The sequence below is a fragment of the Eptatretus burgeri genome, chromosome 9 (genome assembly GCF_056783735.1).
Source record: "Eptatretus burgeri isolate ZD-2024b chromosome 9, Ebu_testis_v1, whole genome shotgun sequence".
Classification (NCBI taxonomy): domain Eukaryota; kingdom Metazoa; phylum Chordata; class Myxini; order Myxiniformes; family Myxinidae; genus Eptatretus; species Eptatretus burgeri.
Window position 1 is genome coordinate 91,905,290 of NC_140969.1, and position 23,847 is coordinate 91,929,136.

The 23,847-nt window shown below is 41.8% G+C and overlaps 3 protein-coding genes across 6 annotated transcripts in view; 2 read left to right on the top strand and 1 right to left on the bottom strand.

Moving 5' to 3' along the window:
- Positions 1-693, bottom strand: part of WDHD1 (WD repeat and HMG-box DNA binding protein 1) — a 43,937-nt gene extending 43,244 nt beyond the window's left edge. The window contains exon 1 of the mRNA XM_085896094.1: positions 408-693. Coding sequence (XP_085752220.1) covers positions 408-484 — 77 coding nt within the window. The 5' untranslated portion in view covers positions 485-693. The remainder of the gene's footprint in view (positions 1-407) is intronic.
- On the top strand, positions 657-8,165 carry MED29 (mediator complex subunit 29). Its single transcript, XM_085896099.1, has 4 exons — positions 657-1,172; positions 5,054-5,112; positions 5,215-5,299; positions 7,562-8,165. The coding sequence occupies exons 1-4, from the start codon at positions 657-659 to the stop codon at positions 7,775-7,777; spliced, it is 876 nt and encodes a 291-aa protein (XP_085752225.1). The 3' UTR covers positions 7,778-8,165.
- A 1,916-nt stretch (positions 8,166-10,081) lies between these two features.
- On the top strand, positions 10,082-23,632 carry PIGH (phosphatidylinositol glycan anchor biosynthesis class H). Of its 4 annotated transcripts, XR_015061895.1 has the most exons (6): positions 10,082-10,320; positions 15,334-15,543; positions 19,002-19,082; positions 19,194-20,896; positions 21,101-21,133; positions 21,304-23,632. XR_015061895.1 is itself a non-coding variant. In XM_085896100.1 (4 exons), the coding sequence occupies exons 1-4, from the start codon at positions 10,135-10,137 to the stop codon at positions 19,293-19,295; spliced, it is 579 nt and encodes a 192-aa protein (XP_085752226.1). In that variant the 5' UTR covers positions 10,082-10,134; the 3' UTR covers positions 19,296-23,632. The 4 variants fall into 4 exon arrangements, 1 of the variants encoding a protein (XP_085752226.1); XR_015061894.1 differs by having other exon boundaries at positions 19,194-21,133; XR_015061893.1 differs by having other exon boundaries at positions 21,101-23,632.
- The last annotated feature ends 215 nt before the right edge of the window (positions 23,633-23,847 follow it).

The window sequence follows — 23,847 nt, forward strand, 5'->3', positions numbered from 1 at the left end:
GCAACCGGTTTTACGAGAAGGAATGTTAAATGGTGAGGTTCAACGGACTAGTCGTGTGGACTAGTCCTATATATGGGGTCTTTAGGGTCCACAGTATAGTGTAGATGGGATTGGAAATAAATAAATAATGACTTATAACAGGGATGATGATGATGATGATTATGAAGAAGAAGATGAAGTAGAAGATGATGCAGAAGAAGAAGAAGAAGAAGAAGAAGAAGAATAAGAAGAGGAGGAAGAAGAAGATGAAGAGGAGGAAGAATATGAAGAAGAAGAAGAAGATGAGGAAGATAATGAAGATGATGAAGAAGAGGAGGAGGAAGAAGATGAAGAAGTAGATGAGGAAGATGATGAAGATGAAGAAGCCAAAACCTGGACAGTTCAAGGTGGTCTGAGATCACACGAACCTGCCGCTCGAGTCGAAGCACACGGCCGTGTATCCCTCCGTGTGTCCGTATCGCATGGGTCGTCGTCGTGCGCTCATTTTACTTCCGCAACCTCAGTGAGAACAGCGAATGTCAATGAAGATCGTTAAATTTTTAACGGTTCGTCGATGGAAACACGAAAGCCCAACAGATTGTGTGACAACACAACTACGTGTATATATAGATATATATATATAGATATATACGTCGAGCCGAGAGGTATCACATCAAATGAAAACAACCGTCGATCGAAAAGGCTCTTCCAGCGTCCGTGTCATTGTGGACGTGCGAGGAAAGGGGGAAAACTTGTCGGTAAAACAAATAACGCAACAGACCGGCCGCACCGGAGAAAAAACAGGCAAAGAAGAGAAGCGTTTCCCGCCAAATCGTGTAACCAATCAGCGGCCTCGTTGCGAGCACGTGGGTGTCATGGCGGCGCCCGGGGGAAGCCAGGCTCAGCAGTTGCAGGCTCAAGCTCAGGCTCAGGTTCTTGCTCAAGCTCAACAGTTACAGGCCCAAGCCCAGCAGCTTCAGGCTCAAGCTCAAGCCCAACAGTTACAGGTGCAGGCCCAAGCCCAAGCCCAAGCCCAGGCCCAGGCCCAGGCCCAAGCCCAGGCCCAGGCTCAACATCTGCAGGCCCAGGTTCAAGCTCAGGCCCAGCAGCTGCAAGCTCACGCTCAAGCTCAAGAATGGGAACCAGCGGCTCGGGTCAAACTACTACTACCGCAGCTGAAGGACTGTCTCCAGGTTTACCTTGGATATTTCCCATCATATTGTATATATATATATATATATTTAGTTTAATGTTTCCTCCTTTGTGAGAGAACATTCCCACAACGTTGTGGTCCCGAAGCCGTGTGTAAGGGAAGGTGGTGGTCGAGGTCCTGATAAAGGGTTAAAGAGAGAAGGAACATTAACAGAGAATGTCTGTGTGGACATGATGATCTCTCTACGCCCTGTCGGGATGTAATGGTCTCGACTCGACATATGTACACTACTCACCTCTCGGCTGTCTCGTCCGGGTTCGAATCCCGACACCACTATAAACTGCCATTCTGGTGTTTCACAGGCAGGGTGATGCATCGTGTGTATGTGTGTGTGTTAGTTTGTGTGTGTGTGTGTGTGTGTGTTCATTTGTGTGTGTGTGTGTGTGTGTGTTCATTTGTGTGTGTGTGTGTGTGTGTTCGTGTGTGTGTGTTCGTTTGTGTGTGTGTTCGTTTGTGTGTGTGTGTGTGTTAGTCTGTGTGTTACTGTGTGTGTGTGTTAGTCTGTGTGTTACTGTGTGTGTGTTAGTCTGTGTGTGTTAGTCTGTGTGTTACGGTGTGTGTGTTAGTTTGTATGTGTGTGTGGGTAGGTTAGTTTGTGTGTGTGTGTGGGTTAGTTTGTGTGTGTGTGTGTGTGTTCGTGTGTGTGTGTGTGTGTGTATGTGTGTATGTGTGTATGTGTGTATGTATGTGTGTGTGTTAGTTTGTGTGTGTGTGTGTGTGTGTTCGTGTGTGTGTGTGTGTGTTCGTGTGTGTGTGTGTGTGTGTTAGTTTGTGTGTGTGTGTGTTCGTGTGTGTGTGTGTGTGTTCGTGTGTGTGTGTGTTAGTTTGTGTGTGTGTGTGTGTGTGTTCGTGTGTGTGTGTGTGTGTTAGTTTGTGTGTGTGTGTGTGTGTTCGTGTGTGTGTGTGTTCGTGTGTGTGTGTGTGTGTTCGTTTGTGTGTGTGTGTGTGTGTTCGTTTGTGTGTGTGTGTGTGTTCGTGTGTGTGTGTGTGTTCGTTCGTCTGTGTGTATGTGTGTGTGTTCGTTTGTGTGTGTGTGTTCGTTTGTGTGTGTGTTCGTTTGTGTGTGTGTGTTCGTTTGTCTGTGTGTGTGTTCGTGTGTGTGTGTTCATTCGTCTGTGTGTATGTGTGTGTGTCCGTTTGTGTGTGCTTTTATGTGTGTGTGTTCGTGTGTATGTGCGTGTGTGTGCACGTGTTCGTGTATGTGTGTTCGTGTGTGTGTGTGTGTGTGTGTGTGTGTGTGTGTGTGTGTGTGTGTGTGTGTGTGTGTGTGTGTGTGTGTGTGTTTTCCCTCCGATGTCTCCAACATATAACCCTTCCAAAATCGGTGATCCCTTGGTGTGCAGACAAAACTACTGGAGAAAAAAAGTTTGATAGTCACAGCAGCGAGACACCAACGACAATGGATCCGGAGCTGATTGGGGGGCAAGTTGTTATTCAGACGGAGCGGGACATCTGTTTGAGCATGAAGGCTCCATCGTGAATGTCTGTCTGTTTTTTTCCACAGGCTTTGCTTGGAATGAAGAATATATGCACAACTCGAACATTGAACTCTGACCCCTCAAACTCGGAGGAGGTGGACCACGGACAACTTCCTCTTCAGTCGCTTTTTCTCATCGAGTTCGATCAGACAATTATTAACAAGGACAAATGTGTCCAAGAGCTGCGTCATTCCACCAGTCAATCTCCTTGCTATGTCAATGAAAATGAAGATAGCTTCCGGGGCATCGAGTGCCTCCGGGGCATCAGGTACCCCTAGGGCATCAGGTGGCCCCAGGGAATCAGGTGCCCTCAGGGCATCAGGTGCCTTCAGGGCATCAGGTGCCTCCAGGGCATCGGGTGCCTCCATGTTGTCTCCCTGCCTGCTTCACTCCCTATTCTCACCCCCAGAAAGGTTTTGTCTTCACCAGAAGATGAACAACAACAACAACGCTGAGCTCTCTTAGAGCCAGCGTTCGCTACGCAACGCGGCTAATAAAATGACGATAACACGTGGCATTAAAAACTGCTTCGGCAGGAATGTCAGGGTCTTCGACTTCGATGAGACGCTCATGATCCTTTATAATGACATGTTGACAAGCAGCGGCCATTCCTTCCCACTTCACATACAATTGCGATGTTTGCTCCATCCAAGTGGAGTAAATGGGTGAATAAAGTCATTTAAAACATTTTTCTCAGTCATTAAGCACTTCGAAGATGATTTTGTGCTCGGCATGGCGAACCTGTGATAATTATTTGATGCGGCTTCACAATCGTGTACGTCATGTGACAAAAGCAAGCGTTCTGATTGGTCAAGATTCAAAAAGTAGTGCGGAATTTATGCTTCAACGTGGAGAAATAGTCCAAGCTTACAAAACATCTAAACTGGCAGGAATCAAGAGTTAAACTTTTAGTATACTATTGCTAGATCTTATCTTGTTCTCTCAATGCTGATGTTTATATTTTTGAACTTCTGACCTCGGAACGAAACCGAACGATAAATGGTCTCGGGCTGCAGCCCAATTAAACTGGGCGTCCCGTCTGCAGGAATTAGTCGGTGGACGTTTAAAGATCCTCCTGTATCCTTCATGAAGAGTAGGCGAGCTATCACCGGCACCCTGAACAAATTATAAATTCCTGCTCTAACCTACACTACATTGGCACAGCACGGCACAGCCACTTCCCCCAACAAATGATGCAATGGCAGTCTTGTGCTGCATACGAAAGAAGAAGAAGCATTTTCCTTATCCCTTCGTGTGCTGCCTTTTTGGTTGCTGGTTGCATCATTGGTTAGGGGCGCGGCTATGCCGCTGATGCAGTGCCCCTATTACCAGTACACTGGTGCTCCTTTAGCCGACCTCAAAAAGATGAGAGGCTGAGTCAACCCCACCTGGTGTTAATTCAGCAGCCAACAGGGTTCAAACTCAGGACCCTAGGATCTCAAGCCACCACCCTAACCACTAAGCCAACACCAGGCTTTGTTTTCATGATGTGGTAATAAGTTTTATTCAATCAGTATACACTACAGTATACTATAGTACATCCTTCATGTTGTGTTACACTGTGTCAAAGTTCATCTTCCTCTGGGATATTTTAACCAATTTGAATGCAGAGTTTGTTTTTTGTTTTGGTTTTTTAAAAACTTTTCATTTTGAATCCTCCCCGCGTGATATTGTGCACAACGGTGCAATTATTGTGAATTTACTCCTTTATTTATTTATTTATTCTTTGTTTTTGTTTTTTAAACCAGGAAAAATTCCACTTCATTGTGGAAATTGATACCGACATCACGAGCATGATTTTGGGGGAAAGAAATTGATGAAAAGGAATAACTAACAGGTCTCGGTTTCCATTTCTTCTTCATTCACAAACACTACAAGGCTGTAGCATCATTGGCTGAGGGCACGGCTGTGCCACTGATCCAATGCCCTCTGTCGGTTAGGGTCGGGCTTTTGAAATTGTTCAGCGTGCCGGCGATTGCTCACCTACTCTTCATGAAGGACGCCGTGGAATCTTCAACGTCCACCAACTAATGCCCGCAGACGGGACGCCCAGTTTAACGTCCATCGGAGGGACGGCGCACACGTTGATGAATCACCCTGCCTGTGAAATATTGAGATGACAGTTCATAGCTCGAGAGTCAAACCCAGACTAGACGGCTCAAGATGCGTGTGCGTACTTCTCGACCATCCAAATTTAAGCTCTCTCTATCTCTCTCTCTCTTTTTCACTTTCTCTCGCTTTCTCCTTCTCTTTCTCTCTCTCTGATTCCAGTAATCAAAAGTCTCATCAGTTTTGCTGTGATTGTCATTGTTTGTACATTTGATTGAAATTGATGAAGTCTGTCGTTGTTAAACTTTTTTATTTTTTTTAATTTTTTTTGCAGAATCTCATGAAAATTGCAGCTCTGAATTTTTCTCAGAACAGTGCAATTGATAATGGGCTGTAAGTACCTGTTCGGTTTTTTTTTTTTGTAATCTTTTTGTAAACTGTTGCTGATATGTAATGTTTTTGGCATGTGAATGACATCTGTTCTTTTGCCTTTAGGAAATGTAGTGACTCCCCTGTGCAGAGGTTTGACAAATGTCTCGAGGAGTTCTACGCACTATGTGACCAAATTGAACTCTGCCTGGTATGTATATCATTTGCTTATAGCAATTTCATTTACATTGTACGGTGCAGTACTGTTTTCGACCATTTCCTTCATTCACGTGTCACCGTGAATACATGCGATCGGTCCGGTTATTATTTTCCAAGTAGGCTGGCAGTTTCATCCGTCATTCCAAATGTACTCTGCAAATGAAAAACGATCATTGGGATCTCTGATTAATTTACAGAGAATCAGGAGAGGTTTTTGTAATCGGTCTTTGTTGGTGAATGTGTCTGCATGCAGATCTCCTTTTATATAGATTGTTTCCACTCTGAAACATCATCGATTATACACTGCTGACACTCTTCAGTTGAAAGTTCTTTCTATTTTATTTTTCAGTAATGGAATTTGAACAAAGATTCCGTGGCCAGAGCAAATTTTCAATAACATTCGCCGCATTTACAGAGCGGCCTTAGTCACATTTCGACCGGGCCAGTCGTACCCATGGCCAGGGATGCACCGCACGGCCTATGGGCTTGCTTATCATGCCCGGATGGTTTTAGACACACAGTTTGACAAAGTGATGTTATTTAACAATAACATTTTTATATAATTTAACCATAAGTTGATTTTATACCTTGAATGTGGATTATGTCCAAGTTAGTAGCGCTGTGTGTCAGTCAGTTAGTCATAGAGTCCTCGCTTTGACACATTTGACTCTTTGAGTTGCCAAGAAACTGCTTTGGCAGCACCAACGCTCTGTAAAGTGTATGATATAGGTGTTGGGTAAATGCTTTGATTTGTTGTTATCCCACGTGTGAGAAGCGAAAAGCGGCGTTAAGCAATTGGTTCAATCTGTCTGTCTGTCGATTTACAGACATCTGGCTGTGATGGGGAACTACTTAATTTCAATTAAATTTAATACTTTGAACACTGTAGAACACAAATTGGAACATGAACCTGCAGTTTAGCAGTTCTTTGGCTCTAAATTTGGCAAATTGTATGGAATCTTGTCCCGATGCGCATGTTGGAGTAAGGTAATTGTTTTAGTCTGTCTACCTGTCTGGCAAAGCCTGGTGTTGGGTTAATGGTTAGGGTGGTGGCTTGGGATCTTAGGGTCCTGAGTTTGAGCCCCGTTGGCCACTGAATCAACACCAGGGGGCTTGACTCAGCCTGTCATCCTTCCGAGGTCGGTGAAATGAGCACCAGTGTACTGGTAATAGGGGCACTGCATCAGAAGCAGAGCCGTGCCCCTAACCGATGATGCAACCAGCAGCCAAAAAAGGCAGCACATGATGGGAACCTGTCTGGCAGTCAAACAAAATTGAAAATCATCCCAAACAAGAAATTTACTGTTTTTAGGGACATTATAAAGGACACAAACAACAGGCACAAATAACTCATGTAAGCTGTTAAATAAGGTGGTGTAAAAGATAGTGCATCAATGGTGGTAAAATTCTGATTTTTTTTTCTTCTCGTCTTTCAAACTCGTATTTTATTACCTCTGTCCACTGAACGTAGACAGAGGTTATGTTTACATCCCTGTCTGTCTGTCTGTGAACAGGATATCTCAAAAAGTTGTTGACGGATTCTGACGAAATTTGGTGAAGAAGTTGGATGTGTGACAAGGACGAACTGATTAGATTTTGGTGAAGATTTGGATCCGGATCCTAGAATTTTATAAGTGATTCTTCACCATTGAGAGATAGGGCCAAAAACGATATATAGCCTGAGAACTCAAAACGTGATGGACGAGTTATGACAAAACGATGCGGACGAGTTGGTTAGGCAACAAGAACAGGCGGATTCGATTTTGGTTCAGATCCTGATCCAGATCCAGCCTATCGGTGGGATACAAAACGTAAATTGTTCAGCTTGGCAGAGCTATGCACTCTACCGAGTGCCCGTTCTAGTTTTAATTGAATGATATGCTTGAACACTGTAGAAGACTCTTGGCTCTTTTTAAAACCTTCCATTTAGCAGTACATGGAAAAATATTTATGCTGTCTCATGCCCTGGGGGAAGAGTAACTGTGAGATTCAGCATTCAAACAAAGATGGCAGTGGCTAGCGTTGGTTGTTCAGTGCAAAACGTAAAGCAAGAGTTTAAAAGATCCTTCTCGTGACCTTTTTCTCAAGACTGCGTGGGTTAAGGTATTATACGAGTGCTCTCATTGTGTTTATTTCATTGGTTGAAAACTGGCATCCTTTAAGCTGCACAGTTTAAGTTGGTGGAGTAGCAGGATGCATGATGGGGGTGAAGAGATGAAGCTGCAGTTTTGACATCCTTGTGCTTTTCTTTCAGAGGCTCAGCTACGAGTGTATGTCTCAAAGTATCGACAGTGCCAAACACTCGCCCAGCCTGGTGCCAACGGCGACGAAGTTGGATGCCACACAGGCAGACAGCCTGTCTTATGGACAATATCTCACCATGATCAAATCCCAAATATCCTGCGCAAAAGACATTCACACCTCCCTGTTGGAGTGTGCACGCAGGATAGCAAGCGGAGGACAGATGTAAGGAGGCACGTTTGTCTTTTGAAATAGGGGTGTAAAGTGGCCTCTTGGGGGGTACCATGTTAAAAAATATATATGTTTTAACCATGTTTATTTATCTACAACTGTGCCAACAGAAGACTGATAGCCGTTGCCACTGGTCTCGTACTCCCCCCCCCTCCCCCCATTAAAAGTGATGAAAATGGTTTTTGACCATTTTGGAAAGTCCAAACGGTCTACCTTTTCAAAATTATATTTAACAAAATGACCGATAATCCCGCACCATGTCATGTATTGCATACTGCACCTGATTGTTTTCAAGTCGCAGTTGAAACATCTCGTGTTGATATTTTTGTTTATGACAGAAATAATGAATAAATAAAATTCCTTGTTTTGAAGACGAGTGTTACTCACTCGATGTACAGTTCATTTATTGAGTGAAGAATGCCAAGCAGGTGGAAAAGGGAATTTTGATGGAGCGTGCACGTCCTGTCGTCGTATTTACAGGTGTACTGTTCATACCATGTGCTGTATGACTGCCTTGATAACGTGCTTTTATAATTTCCCTTTTCAAAGGGAATAACTATATCTTTATTGTGTGATGCAAAATAAAAAAAATCTTGTGTAAATTAATTTAGCTTATTTATTGATTGATTGATTGATTGATTGATTGCAAATATACAGTATGTGCCTGACATTTTAAAGAATTTCCCAGGAGATAAGAAACCCTCATCATATTTGCAGTTGCAGGTATCCACATGGAGGTGTGGTCATGATAAAACGGGGTGGGGAACTTGAGGGTCACAGGGGTCAAAACAGATTTTTTTTTTTAACTCAAAATTTGATATTGGGTCATTCCTTGTGGAACTTTTTGCCATCTTTCAACTTTGCTTGAAGTGGGAAGCATGAGGATTTGTGATGGGCACCTGAAGAGGTGACAATTGATCTTTATGGCAATTCAGACTTAATACTGCATCGTGTAAAGTACTTTCATAACATATTGACACCTGAATGGTAAAATTGCCTGGTGTTGGCTTAATTGTTAGGGGGGTGGGCTTTGGATCCAAGGGTCCTGAGTTCAAATCCCACTTGGCTGTTGAATTAATACCAGGTGGGGTTGACTCTGCCTGTCATCCTTCCGAGGTCGGCAAAATGAGTGCCAGCTTGCTGGTATACTGTCGGAGCGGCGACCCGTCCAGGATTGTGCCCATTACCCAAGGAGACTGCTTGGGCAGCACCAACGTTCTGCACAGAGTATGGTCCCAATGGATGGATGGATGGATGGATGGATGGATGGAATGGTAAAATTCCATTATCATTGATTAGCTCCTGTTGTGGTCTTTCCTGCAGATAATGGGTTTGATTCCTTCTTCGTCTCCGTCTCCTCGGTCTTCTTGCAAAAGTTTCGTGTTAGAAACGTTATGTTTGATCGAATCACCCTGGCAGCATTACCCAACCTACATCGATGGAACAGACATTATGACAAATAATAAGTTGGACAAAGGAAAATAAATTTGACAGGGTACTGGTACACAATGGCCTGCCCTTTTCCAACAATAGCATGAGATTTTTTAACGTGTACAGTGTAATATTAATGTAGATTTGATCTACGTGGAGACAAAAAAGTTGAGGATATTTCCTGCACAGTGATAAATAATTCCACGAACAGGGTCTGGTAGCTGGTGCATTTACATTGAGGCCATCAACAAGTCCACTTAATAACTCTCGCAAAGGTAGTGCGAAGTGGATGTTAAGTCAGGTGTTCCGTATATTTGCATTGGCACAAGCAGGTGGACGTTGAATATCCATCCCACGGTGTTTTGTTGTGAAGAATAGAGAAATTTCTACCATGACAACAACTGGGAACACAAAGGAAAACTACCCCGTGCAGTATTTACCATGGGGCTGCCTTGGAAGCACCAAACCTGGCAAGAGAGACGGGGTTGTCTCGGTGAAAATTTCGTCCCAAGTCCGTCACGAACTTGTTGGCCAGGCCTGCCGTTCGCCTGAACTTGGCAGGAATTTGAAATTGGTTCAGGATGCCAGCGATAAGTCGCTTGCTCTTCGTGACGTACGTACACCGTGGGCTCTTTAACGTACGTCCAAAAAATGCTGGTAGAGGGGACAACCGGCTTAAAATCCCTCTGCACCATCCTCTCGGAAAGTTATCACCGGCACCCGGCACCAAATCCTGCCTTGACTCCCGCTAAGGAAGGCAAAGGCAAACCACCCGATGCAATCCTTGCCATGGGGGCTGTTTTGACAGGACGAGAGCGCAACTACCATTACAATTGCGCACTCGGCTCGACCCGTGCTGCGAACAGGCAGCTCGCCTGGACACCCATTTTGGGGTCCTTCGGAACGTTGAGGCGCGGGCGCCGCATGGAGGAACCCGGCGCGACTCGGATGGCGAGCTGTCGAGGGGATCCCTTGGTGTTTTCGGAGAGGAAACAACACGGTTTGAGTATCGAGTACACGCTCAGCTCTCCCGGTGTATCCTTGTCCAGTCTCTTGTGCTGCACTCTTGCCGTATGGACCGTCACTTACCCCGTGTCCACGTACGCACAGGTGAGCTGGTTCTTAAAAGTGACGTTTAATTCGTTTAATGTCCGATAAGAACGGTTTTTACGTTCTGCGTCTGAAGAGCAAAACAAATGGAAATGAACGATTATGATTGGCGGAAACTTCGAAGTTTGTTTCCTTCACAAACCTTTTGCGGTATAACGATGTATGGGGTTTCGTCATTTTAGCGCTTGACTGTAATTCTGCACTTTGTTGTAATAGCGAACGTAGTGAGCTTCATACTTAACGAGTGCACATGAGAGAATAGGAAACAACAACAACAACACAATACCCGAGCAATTGTGAATCCGAGTCGTTGGCTATGACCCTTTTGCTTCCGGTTTTTTTTTGCTTCCGGTTTTTTTTGCTTCCGGTTTTTTTTTCGCGGTTTTTGTCATGGGGAATGATGCATGCCGGGAGATAAAGGAAACGTCGGAGACATGAAAGACCCAAATATCAGACATGGTGTACATTTCCTCCACTGATTTTAATAAAGATATCTCCCGCATCATCAAAAAATATTTTTTAATCGTGATTGACATTATTTGATCGCTGATCCCGAATCCAGGCCGAAGTAACCGGAAATTGCGTATACAGTTGTGAACAAGTTATAGGTAAAGTCAGAAGCGAATGTAAGAAGAAGAATTCTACGTTCGATTCTACTATTTTTTTTTTAGATGAGATCCTGTTCTAGGCGGTGTTGTTGTCGTTGTGAAGGTAATGTTGAGGAATTTTTTTTTTCAGATGAGTTCCTGTTCTCGACGGTGTTGTCTTTGTGAAGGTGATGTTGAGGTATAATGTTGAGGTAATATTTATTTTTTTAGATGACATCCTGTTCTTGGTCGGTGTTGTTGTTGTTTTGAAGGTAATGTTGAGGTAATATTAATTTTTTTAGATGAGATCCTGTTCTTGGCGGTGTAGTTGTTGTGAAGGTAATGTTGAGGTAATATTTATTTTTTCAGATGAGATCCTATTCTAGGCGGTGTAGTTGTTTGGAAGGTAATGTTGAGGTAATATTTATTTTTTTCAGATGAGATCCTGTTCAAGGCAGTGTAGTTGTTGTGGAGGTAATGTGGAGGTAATATTAATCTTTTTAGATGAGATCCTGTTCTAGACGGTGTTGTTGTCTTTGTGAAGGTGATGTTGAGGTATAATGTTGAGGTAATATTATTTTTTTTTAGACGAGATCCTGTTCTAGGCAGTGTTGTTGTCATTGTGAAGGTAATGTTGAGGTAATATTTATTTTTTTAGATGAGATCCTGTTCTAGGCGGTGTAATTGTTGTTGTGAAGGTAATGTTGAGGTAATATTATTTTTTTTTTAGACGAGATCCTGTTCTAGGCAGTGTTGCTGTCATTGTGAAGGTAATGTTGAGGTAATATTTATTTTTTCAGATGAGATCCTATTCTAGGCGGTGTAGTTGTTTGGAAGGTAACGTTGAGGTAATATTTATTTTTTCAGATGAGATCCTGTTCAAGGCAGTGTAGTTGTTGTGGAGGTAATGTTGAGGTAATATTAATATTTTTAGATGAGATCCTGTTCTAGGCGGTGTAGTTGTCGTGAAGGTAATGTTGAGGAAATTTTATTTTTTTCATATGAGATCCTGTTCTCGGTGGTGTTGTTGTTGTAAAGGTAATGTTGAGGTAATATTTATTTTTTCAGATGAGATCCTGTTCTCGGCGGTGTAGTTGTTGTTGTGAAGATAATGTTGAGGTAATATGCAGTCGTGTTATCACGGTTATAGAAATGCACAAATAATTAATTAGATCTATAGTATACCCAATCACAACTTTATGACTAAAAAATTAACAACAAAACTGGAGAGTAAATACTCCAGCAGTTTTAAGTCTACCTAATTTTCTAATAAAGATATCTCCCGGATCATCAAAAAATAATTTTTAATCGTGATTTACATTATTTGATCGCTGATCCCGAATCCAGGCCGAAGTCACCGGAAATCGCAGCATCGAATGCAAGAAGAATTCTACGTTCGCTTCTTGGCTTTGCCTATTCCATATTATCTTTTTTAAATCATGTTTCATGATTGTTACAACATGCACCAAAAAACAAATGAATGAACGAGAAAGCTCGTTGTGGCTGCCATGAAGAAGAAGAAGAAGAAGAAGAAGAAGAAGAAGAAGAAGAAGAAGAAGAAGAAGAAGAGAATAAAAAGAATATGTCAAATAAGAAGAAGAGGAAGAAGAAGAAGACATAAAATAAGAAGTTGAAGAAGAAGAAAGAAGACTAAGACATCCTACACCAGAACTCATTTTATAAGATCTCGCGAGAATTGTGACAATCACAACATGGCAGCACATTAATAATGAGGCCTGTCCACATCATGACGCATTATATATATATATATATATATATATATATATATATATATATATATATATATATATATATATATATATATATATATATATATATCTCGACACATCTTTCCTTTTAAGCAAATATAGCTGAGATTATACATCAATGACAAATGTGAACCTACAATACGTTATCTCTGAGTATCCAACATTTTAACATTGCAATATTTGGGCGTTTCATGAGTAACATAAGAATCTCCAGGCTTACCCACAATGACGAGGCCCAAATTAAGACTGGGATGAGACTTCCCTTGGCTTGTTAGCTCGTGTTAATTCACCTATACTAAATATATTATGTTGACTAATACAACATGCTGAGTTAAATTACTATATTCTATTGACTCACATTGTCGTCTTGGTGTTGACTAACACCGTCGTAGTAACTGGGGTGACAGGAAGGTAATGGCAAACCACCCAATGTAATCTCGTGTCTTCCATAAGTCTTGCAGGCTTCTTGTAGGGATCTGAGTACTGCGTCTCGGACGTGGTACAGGCTCCAAACCTGACGAGCCGCTGGCACCTGCTGCGTAGCTGGTCCTGCTTGCCCTCTTTATATTGTGGTGGTTGCTGTTTAGTCTTTCCTGCCTTATGGACAGGTTAATTCCCACAGATTTAGCATCTTTTAATATGATTTTTATTACCACCTGTTGCTGCACTTTGCCATACGTAGAGAGAATTGTGGTGCTCCCCCAAACCCTGAACCCCTGGAACTATAAACCCTTTTCAATTTTTTTTACCGGATAAAACCATCCCAGGCACACGCCGAGTCCAACAACAAGTTTTCAACTCATTCCTTCCTGCAGTTCAGGAGTGCAAAGAAGTCAAATAAACAAACAAATTGTCACTTGACGAGCAAAGAACCCATCCTTATGAACTGGTGAATGCCCCTACTTTGATGGCGATGTATTTTATGATTTGTCATGCCAGCTTCCACCAGGTGGTACGACACATTTACATCAAGAGAACTGGCTTACTACCCCAGGCCCCAAACCCCAAGGGATTTTATTTTCTTGGAGTATTAATTTTTTTGGCAAGTCAATCTTAACAATGTTCATGATGCTCAGAATCTCAGTTAATAATGTTGTGTGGAAGGGGGCTGGGGTATCCTAAGATAGATTGTTGTGTAACAATAGTATGGTCTGTGTGTCTCGAGTAGGTTGGATTGCCGTGTATCAGGGACCTGTCAGAATAAGTAGTGTGTCGTTACATGTGACTCTTGTCTGTGATACCTGCGCAAAAGCCAATTCTGCAAAAGATACCAAGCTGTGTCTACGATTCATTTTGGAGATGACACGGGTGTTCTCCACACTACATTGCCTCCTGCCAGCAATGTGATAAAAAGCAAAATGCTTTCTTTTTTTACTTTTTCTTTTCGTCCTGCATAACTCGGATAATAAAAAGCCAACTGGCTTCACCATTGAGTGCAGTTTGAGTTAAACGAGCGTAGAAATAACACTCTGGAAGTTGTTTGCATTTACTTGTTGCATTTATATATTTAATTTTCCACGTACTATACCGCGTCTGTCTTTGTCTGTCTCTAAATATATATATATATATATATATATATATATATATGTATATATATATATGTATATGTATATATATATATATATATATATATATATATATATATATATGTTTATTGTTCATAGTTCATACATTTTTATTTATTTGCATTTACATATTCCTACTTACATATTTACATATATACTTATATTTATATATATATATATATATTTATATATATATATATATATATATATATATATATATATATATATATATATATATATATATATATATACATGTATATATTGTATATTTATATTTATATACTATCCGAAACCCCGTCACAGACGGATTCCGTTCCACGAGCCCAATATGACAACCAGTGGCGGCTCTTGTAAGAGCCGGATCCCAGTCGATGTACTCCATGGCCTTACCTAATGAGGCCTACAAAACGTCCTTGTACACGACATTTTTGGTGTACACTACTCCTTGTGAAGAAGTCCCCTGATTTGTGCACACGTCTACTTTGAGGTACAAACACCGTGTCAAAACCTCTCAGGCCACAGTACCGAGAAAAACGTGACACGACCACTAGGAGGAGCACAAAATTGGTCCTTCAGTGTTAATATATTGATACAATGTTTCTTGTTACATTTTTTGTGCCAAATTCACATTCTGAGGTAGTCAGCATGTGCAGAAGAGGGTTTTACATTGCAGACGCTATTTTCGAGGAGTGGAATTACACCTCTCAGCGGTGACGGTCTGTCGACGACAGACGTAATGACGTCAGCGAATGACCGATGATGTCATGACGTCCTTTCGCCTCTCAGCGGTGACGTCACACGTCGCCATGTAAACGAATGTAAAACGAAAAGTGTTTATCCTGCTTCACAGTTGAAGTTTGACAATTGCCACTATGTGCGATGCACTCTCACAGGTACGAAGTTTCTTTCAGTCCAGGTCACAGTACCGAGAAAAACGTGGCGCGACCGCTAGGAGGAGCACAAAATTGGTCCTTCAGTATTAATATATAGATTTACATTAACATGTACACGTTTTTGATACTTAATCTTGCAATTAGGCTATATGATGAGTGTTAAAATAAAGTGTGTGTAACGTGTACGGTTTGTTTCCAGGCACCTGCTCTGCTTGCTTCTGCTACAGTCATTGTCATGCTGGGAATACTTGTCTACTTGCACTGGATCAGGGTGCAACACGAAAGTATACTGGTGATCAGTGGAACTGGTGTGCAGCTGAGCACCTGCTTTGCATCTGGGCGTTGTGACACACATTTCATTGAGATGGACGTGGTCCAGGACATCGTTATCAATGAAGGGATCCACAGGGTACATTACAAAAAACGTTAGACATTAGAGGCACTGAGGGAGGAGGGGGCATTGGGGGGGGGGATAAATGTGTGAATATAGCCTGTCTATATATTATGTATGCACAAAGTGAGTGGCTAAACTGAGAACATAAATATTAAGAAAAATGTTGCTGCAGAAATGATTTCTAGGGGCTAAGAATGTTTAGATTACAATAGTTATTTCCCTTGGTTGATGTTTTCACGAAAGAGTGAGGTAACAGGAACTCTAATCTAGGAATGTTCATCGATAATCGTATTGAAAGCAGGTCGTCTCCCCTCCCAATGTTCATGTCTAAAACCGCTTCTCCTTAAACCCCTTTTTAGTGTTATATCCCCTGTAAATTTGTCTTTTATGTCCCTTTAAAAGATAGCAGCCTTGCGGGCCAAGTGAGGAGTTAGTTCAGGTGAGCTCTCGCCAAGCCTCGAACATTCGGGACAGCCCGACAAGTTTTTGTGCAGGGTTTTTGCTTGAGCAGCACCTGAACGGCCAATGAGCGCAGAGCTGGCAGGGTTTCACGACATCATGGGACGGGGCGTCACCCAAGGTCAAAAAATTAGCTCCAAAAAAGTAAGTACATTAAGTTGAGTTCGGTCACATCTGCAATGGGGCTTGGAGGAGAGAAGTGGATGCATTGCTGATTACCCCATCAGAGTGAGCACTTAACACCCTGGTGATGTACAGATTACCACCGGTTGCTGCGGCTTTGCCATACGTAGAGAGCACACCTTCCTCGATATTTTCTTGAAGGAACCTAACCCCCTTATACCATAGGAAATTTGTTTTAACGATTGCAGTTTTAAATATCACAGCATTTTCCAGGAACATAATCAATACGATATTTACAGTAAGTGTTTACTGTGCTGTAATGAGTTCCTTCCTTGTTCCTTCTCCTTCTCCTTTTATAATGATACACTTCCTTGAACTCATTCAGTCTCTTTGAGTTATTCGGACTGTTATCAATTGCTATGTGAAAACAGCCACATTGGCTTTAAATCCGTTTATTTATTCATTTTTATTTACAGAAGCCAGGTTCGTGGAAGAGCTAGAACACACAGTGCATCAGGATTCAACAGGATAAGGTGATATGCAGGAGGTGGACAAGATGGATACAGGAGCAAACTCTCAAGAAGGAAAAACTGGAAAAACAAAAATTGGAGGGGGATGGATAATGGGGGTAGAAAGGATCATGGTTTTGGATGGGGATGATCTGAGATGGTGGTGAACAGCTGTCTTGAAGACCTGAAGGGAGGAATGAGATTGAAGAGAATGTGGATGTTGGTTCAACAGGTAGGAAAAAAAAAAAAGAGGAACAAATGAGTGGAGGTGAGCAGTGATTCTGGATTTTGGGATTTCACTCGAAGAGGGTTGATGGTGGACGACGTGCACCCTGCAGAGCCTGGGGGGAGTGAAAGCAACGGAAGAGTGACCACCGATGTGTTTGCGATGGCAAAGTGATAGGCTCATAAACTCAGCTTCATCGTGGGAAATTCCAATGATCTTGAAAGTCTCCGTTTCCACGGCATCAAGCTGAGCAAGGAGTGAGGCAGGTGTGCCAGCCCAGAGGGCAGAGCAGTATTTCATCAAGCTGTGGATAAAGGCCTTGTAGGTTAAGAGTTCAGGTGTGCCAAGGAAGGAATTTGCATAACATGGGATGCCCAGAAAGATCATGGCTGATAGTGAGATGCAGGAGTTTGAATGACTGAGCTTATTAAAGAGGATTGCTAGGAAAGTAGATGCCAGGGTTTATCAAACAGTCCTGAAAGTGTGTGTGTGTGTGTGTGTGTGTGTGTGTGTGTGTGTGTGTGTGTGTGTGTGTGTGTGTGTGTGTGTGTGTGTGTGTGTGTGTGTGTGTGTGTGTGTGTGTGTGTGTGTGTGTGTGTGTGTGTGAGACACACACACACAGAGACACACAGAGATATAGAGATATAGACAGAAGTGGGAGGAGAGTGGGAGTGTGTGACATTTGCCTGGATTGAAAGAGATATTCCAAGTGTTTGACCAGCTTGTGATTTTAACAAGGTCTGAAGGAAGGGAAGAGGCCTGTCTTTCTGAAAGATGACGGATGTCACGGCATAGGGTGGAGTCATCAGCTAATAGATAAAGAGGATTTTCTAGAGGGTAAGAAAGATCATTGATGAGGATTAAGAATAATATGGGGCCGAGAACACTACCTTGAAGCACTCCAGCCTTAATACGGAGAGGAGATGAAAGAATTTCATTGAGAACCACACATTGGCTATGAGAGTAGAGGAAGTCAGTAAAGTAAGCCATGTGTGGAGTTTACCTAGGATGCCATAGGCAGCGGGCTTAGAGAGCAAGGCAGAATGCCAGACTGTATTGAAAGCTCGAGATATGTCTGATGTCAGATGGCCCTGATTTCATGTCTGATATTGAGGTCCTCCATTCATTATTGTGAGAGTAGAATCAGCATGTCCAAGGCAGAGTGACCTGGTCTGAATCCGAATTGATGATCTGAAATTAGGTCTTTGGAGAAAACGAAGGATTTTATGTCAATTGTGATGGATTCCACAAACTTGCTGATTATTGGAAGCAAGCTGATAGATTTTATGTAATGCAGTGATGTTGGCTGATTTCCAAGCAAATGGAAGACAACCTAGGGTAATGATATGGTGAAAAGGGCAGACAGAAGATGTGCAAGAGCAGCAGAGCAGGTTTTTAGGACATGTGAGCTGATGCTGTCTGGTCAAGTTGCACAATTAGAGTTAAGGGTTGCCAGAAACTTCTCCACCTTCTCAGCTGCAAAGGAGCAGCTGGGTGCGAATGGGTGTGGTGGGTGCAGAGAGTGAGGGGTTGGAGACACAAGATTTGGAAGCAAACACAGAAATGAGGCATTCGGCCTATTATAGGATATTTAGGTTTTGGACGCTTGACGCCCATTATTAAATTCACTTCCTCGCTGCTTAGAAACACTGCTTGGGTTTATCTTGATTATGATCCCGTTGAGGCAAGGTGCCTGGGTGTGCTGCACGGTCAGCCATGAGTGTTCCAAATTCCAGTTTGGTATATAGGAGCGAATAGGCCCTCAATCCAGCTCGGAGCATCTCTGCCATTTGGCCAATGTGAGCCCTGTAACAATATTGTCATCATAGTTGAGAGAGAAAGAGGGTAGGTGTGTATGGGGGTAGTTGTAGGAGATGGGATTAAGGGCAATGGAGATGTGTGGAGCAAGCCGTTGGAGGGTGGTCGAAAAATCTGCCATATTTATACACATTATAAATGCATGGCCTTATGCTTTTTTTAAAAATCAGTGATAACAAGTGCTCTCTTATTATTTGAGATCATTTTATGGAGCATATGAATCGGTTTGTATTTGATTAGGGTAACCTGCATGCAATAATCTTTATAATTCAGTGAGAATGCTAAAACATGTTGTATTATGATGACCTGGTATTCTTCCCTCCAAATATTGCAATCAGCAAGCAGTGATTTACTACCTCTGCGTGCTTGTGAGGAACAACCAAAAGAACGGACTGAAAGCAATCCTACCTGTCTTCCTGGTGAGTCACCGATCCATAGTAATACCTAATAGTACTGACTTCTTTGTACAGAGGAGGTGCACATGTTAATCGTGGAAGTTTCTTCAGGGAGATGTACGTTTGCATCCACAGGCAGCAAGGCCTCGATTGGATTGTTTGCGAAAGGTTTACAGAGGTTGTCAAGAAATTCTTCACACCGAGCCAAATATATCGACTTGCGTGATGGATCGCTGACTTGCATATCTTTCCCCATTTGTGTTTGTCTTTCTACATTTTGAGAGATTTTGTTCAAAGTTACATTCGGTAATGAAATAACGAAAGCTGAAAATCGATGTCATCGGCCTAAGAGCTGACTTAAGCCGAAGAATTAAATACATCGAGAAATAACTTAACTTTTCTCGACTTTTGATGCCAGTTTTGCAATTGATACCAGATGCAATGTTTTCTTTTTTTTTAAACTGACAGTCTTCATTTACCTTTTGCATCTGAGCATCCTCAGCGTGCTTCTCAATGGCATGTTGAGTAAATGGAAGAACTTGTATTACATGTAGAACGTTGCAACACACTGGTGAAATTAACACAAGATGTGGAATTCAAGCCCGTCTCTGGATCATGAGATAGACTTTTCACATGGCTATCTTTTGGTGCTTCCATTTTACCATCTGACACTGGGATCACACAAATCAATATTCTCATACTACCCATAACCTATCGCCAAGCTTACTGATGTGTCTGATTTCCATTATTTTATTTTTTTTATTTTGATATTTGGCTCATGGCGGAGCTTTTTATTTTATTTTTTGTGTACATTATCGAGTCACGTGGAAGAGCTAGTACTAATACACTGAACGGACTAGGATGCAAGATGATAAAAGAAACAGTAGAGGGGGGGGACACCAACAGCAGAGGTGAAGGCCAACATAGAGGAAGACTTGGACAACAATGGGTGTGGAGAGGAATGGGGGACAGGAGAGGATGCATGGGTTGAAAAGATGGATACAGAAGGAAACTCTCAGCAGGGAAAACTGGGAATTTGAAAGTTGGAGCACTTGGGCTGGGGTGAGGGGCGGTGCGTTGACAAGGGTAGAAAAGATCATGGTTTTGGATTGGGGACGATCTGAGATGGTGGTGAACGGCTTGAACGTAAATTGCATGCACAACTGACATGAGGATGATACATCCATGTAATATATACTCGTACAGTAATTGCAATCGATAACATTAGCGGACAATGGACGATTATATTCAGTTGTGGCCAAAAATCTTGGGACCCTTGCACTTTTTTCAAATAACTCACAATTTTCTCCACAAATAATTTGAAATTGATGAAAGTATTTGGTCTCCACAATTCTTTATTTCACTGTTAATATTACAAAACCTTTGTTTTTGATTCAGAACTTAATATATCCTTTTAAATGAGAAAATAAATATAAATGGCATTGACAAAATTATTGACACCCAAGACTTAATATTTGGCAGCACAACCTTTGGACAAAATAACTGCAGTCAAACACTTCCTAGAGCCATTAATGTGCTTCTGACACATCTCTACTGGCAGCTTGGCTCACTCTTCTTGTGCAAATTGCTCCAGTTCTCCCAGATTTGAAGGTTGCCTTCTCCTAACCGCTGTTTTCAGATCTCCCCACAGGTGTTCAATGGGATTTAGATCTTGACTCGTTGCTGGCCACTTCAGAACAGTCCAGCGTTTTGGCTTGAACCATTCCTGGGTGCTTTTTGAAGTGTTTGGGGTCATTGTCCTGCTGCAAGACCCATGACCTTCGACGGAGACCTGGCTTTCTGACACTGGGTTCAACATTGCTTTCCAAAATGTCTTGGTAATCTCCTGATTTCATGATGCCACGCACACATTCAAGGCACCCAGTGCCAGAGGCAGCACAGCAACCACATATCACTGAACCTCCTCCATGTTTTACCGTAGGGAAGGTGTTCTTTTCTCTGAAGGCTTCATTTTGTTTTCTGTAAATATGGAGATGATGTGCTTTACCAAAAAGCTCTCATTTGGTCTCATCTGTCCACAGGACATTCTCTCAGAAGGATTTTGGCTTGTTCAGGTGTGTTTTGGCAAACTTCACTCAAGCTTTCTTATGTCTCTCTCTCTCTCAGCAGTGGAGTCCTCCTGGGTCTCCTACCATAGAACCCCCTTTATTGAGTTGGCGATGGACGGTGCGAGTTGAAACTGTCGTACCTTGTGTGTGAAGGTCAGCTTGAATCTGTTTGGCAGTTGATCGAGGTGCTTTCTCCACCATTCGAACAATCCTTCGCTGCAATCTTCGATCAAGCTTTCTCTTGCGGCCACATCCAGGGAGGTTGGCTACAGTGCCATGGGCCTTCAACTTCCTGATAATATTGCGTACGATGGAGAAAGGAACATCAAGGTCTCTGGAGATGGACTTGTAGTCTTGAGATTGTCCACGCTTGGCTACAATCTTGTGTCTGACCGCCTCAGACTATTCTCTGGTTTTCTTTCTTTATCTCCATGATCATTGCGGGACACACAGTGACACAAAACAGCAGACTGTCTCCTTTTCTCTATTCAAACTGGTTGAATGAGGGATTTATATATTGCAGGTACCTGCATCTCACCACATGTGAGTTCAATTCCAAAGTAAAGGAGAATCACCTGCTTGAAATCTGATTATTTCTAACAACTTCTAAAAGGTGCCAATAATATTGTCCAGACCATTTTAGGATCTCTGTATGGAATAAGCGAGGATTTGGTTGATTTTTTTCAGCGTTTTTTGTTTTGTTCAATTGCAAGTCAAAGAAATACATATGTGGAAACCAAAATATTTTTTAATTTCAACAATTTTCTGGAAGAAATGGTAAATTATTTGAAAAAAGTACAAAGGTGCCAATATTTTTGGCAACGACAGGATGGTATATGGGATGTGAACCCGTGTTCCCCACGTTTCAAGTTTTTGACATAAGAAGTTCAGATGGCAACATTAAACGGACCAACCTGAATTTTCAGAAATTATTTAAATGATGTTTGATGATGCATTATTATATGATAGCAGCATAGTTATAATATGAAGGACAGAGATTCATTGTTGTTGTGGGTTTTTTTCCCCCCTATTTCAACATAATGAAAAGCGAGTCCCTCTCCTCAACGAGGACGCTCTACCTTCGTGTGTATGGTTTTAACATTACCTATATTTGCCAACCACAGAACCACGATCTCAGTATTGTGTGTCATCTCCTGATCAGAAGTTTCTGAACTGACTTCATTAGCTAAGATATTCTATTCTAACATGGTGATTGCAGTTCAAATCCTGATTCTGGTGAGTTGGTATGGGAGAAAATGACTTGGAGTAATCTTTGGTCTCCAACTTAATGAAAGGGCATATTATGATGCCAACATCCTACCTGTGGTACGGTAACACCCAATCCCCACATCGGCCTGCCAGTGTTCCCATCTGAACTCCTGACCTCATAATGCAGAGTAACCCAAGTTCAAATCCCATATATACCATCTCTGTACATTGTTTATTAATGTCCTTGTAATTCGTATAAAAGCATACTGTTATCTCCCAGTCTTTGTCTTGCATGTGATGGGTGTACTAGCTCCCCCATGAGGCTTAGATCATGGAAAAAAACTAGAGGGGGAGCACTCGGTCGAGTGGAAAAACCTCCGCCGCCAATACTGCGAGGTCACTCAAGTGAACCTGATATCCTATTCATTCAATTTGATGTCAACAGTGCTTACAGAGTTATAGTTTGCAACTTTCCATTTTACTTTTAACTTTTACATACTCAATTCATTCGTCATAACGAGATTCCTTGAGACAGAAATTGATTTTATGTGGGTATATCCACCTGAAGTTCCAAAATCAGCCGCAATTATAATTTTGGCATGTTTTTTTGTTGGAAATCACTTATAACATGTAGAAATGCAAAAAAAACAACAAATCGAAATTTTGTTGAAAAAAAAGTTGCAAAATTTTCTGATTTTTTTTTTCTTTTTTTTCTCGAACAATTTTTTATTTTTTTGGTTGGAAATCACTTAAAATATGTAGAAATGCAAAAAAAATCTAATATTTTTTCTAAATGGCCAAAACGGATCAGACTCTACTGAACCACGATTGAATAAACTAAACGCGCATGTAGAAATGCCCAAAAAAATAAAATCGAATTTTTTTTGAACAAAAAGTTGCAAAATTTATTTCTTTTTTGGGGGGGAGGGGGGGAGGTTGGAAATCACTTAAAGCATGTAGAAATGCAAAAACAAAAATTCAAATATTTTTTTAAAATGGCCACCACAGCGGCCATATTGGACTTTGGACCTGGTCCAAAATCTAATGGCATGATCCTTGGACCATACCTAATCCCCCCACCAAATTTCGTCGAAATCCGTCGAGGAGTTTTTCCGTAATACTGTTCACAAACAAATAAACAAACAGACAGGGGTGAAAACAGTAACCTCCGTCCATCTTCGATGGCGGAGGTTAATAACCTTCTACCTTTTTGTTTTTTAGAAACGTGTCAATTTGCTGAGACTAAATGCAATGGAAATGAAGAAAGTTTTTGAAATAAATATTGTCTGAAATGTATCAGTTTGATTGATTGTAAGGGTGTCACATATATGGTCAGACTTTTTTTATGCTTAAAACTTCTCCCACTTGATTTGCTTGGCAACAGCAACTCCTGGCATTTTCCCGAACATGCATTGGCGTTGTTATCAAACTTCAGTTTATAGGTAACAAAAAAGCGTACACTGTACAGTATATACGAGTGAGTTACGCTTGCACACTGCAAGCGACGACTC